The sequence below is a fragment of the Bison bison genome, unplaced genomic scaffold (assembly GCF_000754665.1).
Source record: "Bison bison bison isolate TAMUID 2011002044 unplaced genomic scaffold, Bison_UMD1.0 scf7180017862692, whole genome shotgun sequence".
In the NCBI taxonomy this organism is placed as follows: Eukaryota; Metazoa; Chordata; class Mammalia; order Artiodactyla; family Bovidae; genus Bison; species Bison bison.
In genome coordinates this window covers 225,816-230,355 of record NW_011493264.1, presented here as the reverse complement: position 1 = coordinate 230,355, position 4,540 = coordinate 225,816, and the positions used below count along the sequence as shown (strand labels likewise).

General features: G+C 67.1%; 1 protein-coding gene across 1 annotated transcript in view; it reads left to right on the top strand.

The window, feature by feature from the left end:
• The first annotated feature begins 7 nt into the window (after nt 1-7).
• The window catches only part of STK25 (serine/threonine kinase 25), a 9,991-nt gene continuing 5,458 nt past the window's right edge, over nt 8-4,540 (top strand). The window contains 3 exon segments of the mRNA XM_010832893.1: nt 8-111; nt 557-680; nt 4,354-4,538. Of these exon segments, the coding sequence (XP_010831195.1) occupies nt 651-680; nt 4,354-4,538 (215 nt within the window). The 5' untranslated portion in view covers nt 8-111; nt 557-650.

Genomic DNA, 4,540 nt, shown 5'->3' with positions numbered 1-4,540 from the left:
CGCCGCGTGCCCTCGCCGCCGCCGCCGCCGGGCTTTCTCCGGCCGCCACCGCCACTGCCGCTGCTTCGCGAGCTGAGGGCCTAGGCGTCCACGGGCGAGTGGAGGCTGCGGGTGGGAGCCCTCGCGGGCACCGCGGAGCGGCCGGGGGAGGCCGGGATGGAGCCCCCCGGAGGTGGGCGCGCCGCCGGGCTGGCCCGCGCCTGGGCCGGTTGGGGAGGGGGCCGGGCGGCGCGGCCGTGGGGCGGGGCCGGGAGTGAGGCGGGGCGAGGCGCCCGGGGGGCGGGTAGGGGCGGCCCTGGCCGGGGTCCGGGGTCTGAGGACGGGTGGGGGCCGGGGAGGTGTGCGCGGCGTCGGGGAGCCGGGTGTCGGGGGGCTCCCCGGGGAGGCCTGAGGCAGGGTCGGGCGCGGAGGGTGCGCGGCGGAAGCCCTTCGGGGGACCCTTCTGACTCCAGCTGGTCCCCAGATGGTTGGAGGAGGGGGCTGCCGCCGGGCCCCGGGGGACGGGGAGCCCCGCGTACCCGGAACAGGGCCCCGAGCAGGTCTGCTCTCCCTCCAGTTGACTGAAGCGGCCTGAAGCGGGTTCCAGAGCCTCCAGGCAGGATCTCGGGGCCTCCCGGGGGCGCGGCGGATGGTCTGAGGGCCGTGCAGACATGGCTCACCTCAGGGGATTTGCCAACCAGGTAAGGGTGGGCGTCTGGGCGGTGCGCGGGTGTGCCCGCTGCCTGGGACGGAGCGCCGGCTGCAGAGTTCGAGAAAGGCCGTTTCACCAAGGACTGTCTTTTGAAAAGTGGTCCGGGGGTCTCAGAAGAGCAGCCCCTCTTAGGGCGAGTGTGGAGGAGGGGTGGAGGCCCCTGATCCGCAGCCCTGGGCAAAGCGGGAGCAGTCGCCAGGTGCTCAGACTCGGTGGGTGCAGGGCTGACTGGGGTCCGCCCGCTGGCAGCGTCCTGTGGGGCAGGAGTCCCCCAGCCTGTCAAAGCGTAGCCTCAGTGCAGGGTCAGCCGGAGGTGTGCAGAGACCGATGCTGGCACAGGGCTGGGCCGCGGGAACTGGGTCTGTGCACCTGGAGGGCCGCGGAAGGTCAGGGTACACGAGCACCTCGCCTGGCGGGACAGGGGCCTCGTCGGCCCTGGCCAGGCCTGAGGGGGACGAGGCGGCTGGGCGTGTCCGTGTGCAGGGAAGGCAGAGGACACGCCTGTGCATTTCTCTTGCTGGGTGCACAGGGCTGCCACTGGGCTGTCGGGGGCCTGCCTGGGAGACGCCCACTGTTTTTTGGCTGGTTGGTTCTCGAAATTACCAACCCCACAGCACTTTGAGGGGTCTGGCTCTGTGCAGTAACTGCCTGAGTCCAGGGGACCCTCCGCAGCATGCCCTGGGGCTGATGGCTGCAGTTAGGAGGGTCAGGGCAGCCGCCATCAGGGCTTGGGGGCCACACTGCCCCCCCTTTCTGTTACTGCAAGGCAGGTGTGAGTGGAAGCTGCTGGGAAGCAAACGCCCCAGCTGGTGTGGAGGTCCTTTGTCTTAGCTGTTGGGTTTTGCTCTTCTTAACTGGTCAGCTCTGGTGCGGTTTAGGCTGAGGGCTGTGAGGTGGTGGGAGTGCCTCTCGAAGAGAATTGAGCCCCAAGGCTCACTCCTGTCAGCCCAGTTTGGGAGGACTGGGAGCCTGGGAGGAACAGGAAGTGTGTGTCCTCGCGGGGGAGGAGGAGCTGGAGACCAGTCGGCTGTAGACGCCTGGGCTCTTCGGAGAACCCCAGGGCGCCACGCCCATGCTGCGCGTGGGCCGCTGCCCAGGCCGCTGGGCTCACGCTCCCCTTGGACACCTGCGTCTTTCAAGTCCCTCGACTAAGATGCTGGGAGAGAAGTCTGGCTCGAAGTCAAGGGCTGTAGGAATGGCTCCCGTGTGCGGACGTGGAGCTGTGAGCGGCCCCTCACCTGGGTGCTGGTAGTGCTCGCAGCGGGGCCTGGGTGGCTGCGTCTTGGCCGGGGATGGAGCGGGGCTCAGAGGAGCTGAGGAAGGGACCCCAGAGGAAGGAAGCCCCTTTTGTCCTTTCAGGGGTGGAGACACTTGGTCTTTGTCAGTGACAGGAAGCCTGACAGGACGTTGTTTTCCTTGAGATGGTTGTCACCGTGGCCCTGCGAGGCGGTCCCTGTGTGCATGGGGCGGTGGCCTGCTCCCCGCGGGGGAGCCTTGGGCGTTGGGCCCCCACCGGGCTGTGACTCCTGCCCAGGCCTGTGCGGCTGTGGAAGCACCCTATGCAGGTGACTGCCACCTGTCGTGGGGTGCATGGGGGCCGCTGGCCAGCCCTCACTTGGGGGCTTGATGCTAGCGGCGGGCGTGTTGCTAAGTGGATGTGCAGGCGGGTGAGCGGTGACCGCAGACCCAGCCGCCCCAGGGCAGGTTCAGAGCACGGCGGTCTGGGCTGAGCGAGCAGCCCAAGTGGCTGTCCAGACTCGGGGTCTTGGAAGGGCCGCCACAACCCGGCCCTGGGCCCTGTCTCTCCGCTCCCCCGCGGGGCTGCAAGCAGGCTGTCCCGGGATGCGCCGTGGGGGCTTCTGTCCATTCAGGTGCCCGGCCTGCAGCCATGGGGACCTGAAGAGACCGAGAGCTGGGCCAGGCTCCCTGCTCCCCTGCCGGGCCTGGCCTCTGGTTAGGGGTCTGCCCTGTGCCCCACTTCGAGGCTGTGGAGAGCTGGGCGCCCCCCCTGGGGCGTTTCTGGTCAGGACACTGAGGGACCGGACCCGACTCTGGCCCAGCCTGGGGGCAGGGGGTGTCACTGGCAGAGGCCCGAGGGTGGGAAGGGAAGGCCGAGGGAGCGCCGGGGGAGACAACAGTGCCCTTTAGTGCTGACAGGCCTGCCCGCCCCGCGTCTGCCCTGAGGCCACCTCGGAGGGAGAGGAGCCTGTCTTTGGAGCACAGGCTGGACCGGAGGTGTGCTCGCGGCTGAGACAGCGTGGGCTCGGGCAGCGCCGAGGGGGCACAGGAGGACGAGGGCGACAGGAGGTAGCTTCCTGGGCTCCCTGGCCCGGGTCTCTCTGGAGGCTGCTGCCTGTGCCCTCTCCCGCTCGCCTGGCACTCTGAGGTTGGGTGAGCTCTTCCCTGCTGGTGACAGCCCTGGGAAGGCAGCTCTTGGCCGTTTCAGGTTGACATGTCTTCTCGGTCTGGAGCCAGTGGGCCCTGAATTGTGCCTTGCCCTGGGGGAGGCCTGTGCCCCTGGACTCTGCTCAGAGCCTGTGAGCGGCCGCCCTGGTCTCGCCCCCTCAGCGCCAGGGCACTCACATGGACGGGTGGGTATGGTGCCATTGGGGTGCCCAGGTGCCCTCAGGGCGGTGCTGCGGTCTGGAGGGAGCTGTGTCTGGTGGACTTGCGGCCCAGTGCGCTTGGGAGACCCTCTCTGCCCCTGTGTGGACCAGATGCCAGGCTCCCCGCCAGCCTACCAGCACCACTGGGGTCCTGGGTCTCTAGCGCCTGCAGTAGGGGTGCAAGGTGACCTCGGCACCCAGGGGGCCACGCAGGTAGGGGTGAGGGATGCCCCACTGTCCTCCACGCAGCCCCACGCTGAGCTGTCTCAGGCCTGGACACTGAGGGTCAAGGTCGAAAGCCAGATTGCTCCGTGGATGCCCCTGTGCTGCCGTGTCCTGGCACTGAACCTGTCTGAGGCTCCGCACCTTGTCGGGTGGGTCTGTGCTCCAGTCTGAGGCCCAGGTCGGGAGGGTGGTTTTCTGTCCATTTGAACGTCCAGGAGAGCGTGGGTTTCCAGCTCCGTGCTGGGGTGAGGGCGTCACTGTCTTGAGGACTCTCTGAAAGGGGTGTGGCTTCCAGGTGCGCAGGGAGAACTCAATACCTGTTATGTTTTTTTCCTTTGATGAATAGGCTTCACTTTTTAGAGCAGTTTTTGGTTTAGAAAGCTGAGTGAGAGAGCTCTTTGCACCCCGCAAGCCTTCCCTGGAGTTGGTTATGACTGCTGGCCCAGCATGGTCAGGCTGTTGCCCACGAAGCCAGCAGCCTGCGAGGCTGGCCCCGTGTGCTCACAGCGTCGCCCAGCGCCGTTGTCCAACTGCCCCCAGATCCCCGTGCTCCAACTCCTTGTTCCTCCTGACGCATGACTTGCCTCCCCGGGTCCTCCCCACGCCTGGGCTGTGGGCTTGGAGGGGTGAGCTGCATGGCCCATCTGCCTTCCTTGTGGCCCTGGTTTCTTGGCAAGAGCCTCGGCCTCTCAGTCCTCTCTGGGGACGTTTGCTCCTGTGTGGAGGTAACTTTAGGTTTTCTGAATAAAAAGGGACATAAGAAGCGTGGAAAGGATCAGGGGGGCTCCCTGGCCATCCGTCCCTGACCAGGCTGCTTGCCCACGTCCCCAGCACTCGCGAGTGGACCCCGAGGAGCTTTTCACCAAGCTGGACCGCATCGGCAAGGGCTCCTTCGGGGAGGTGTACAAGGGCATCGACAACCGCACCAAGGAGGTGGTGGCCATCAAGATCATAGACCTCGAGGAGGCGGAGGACGAGATCGAGGACATCCAGCAGGAGATCACCGTGCTCAGCCAGT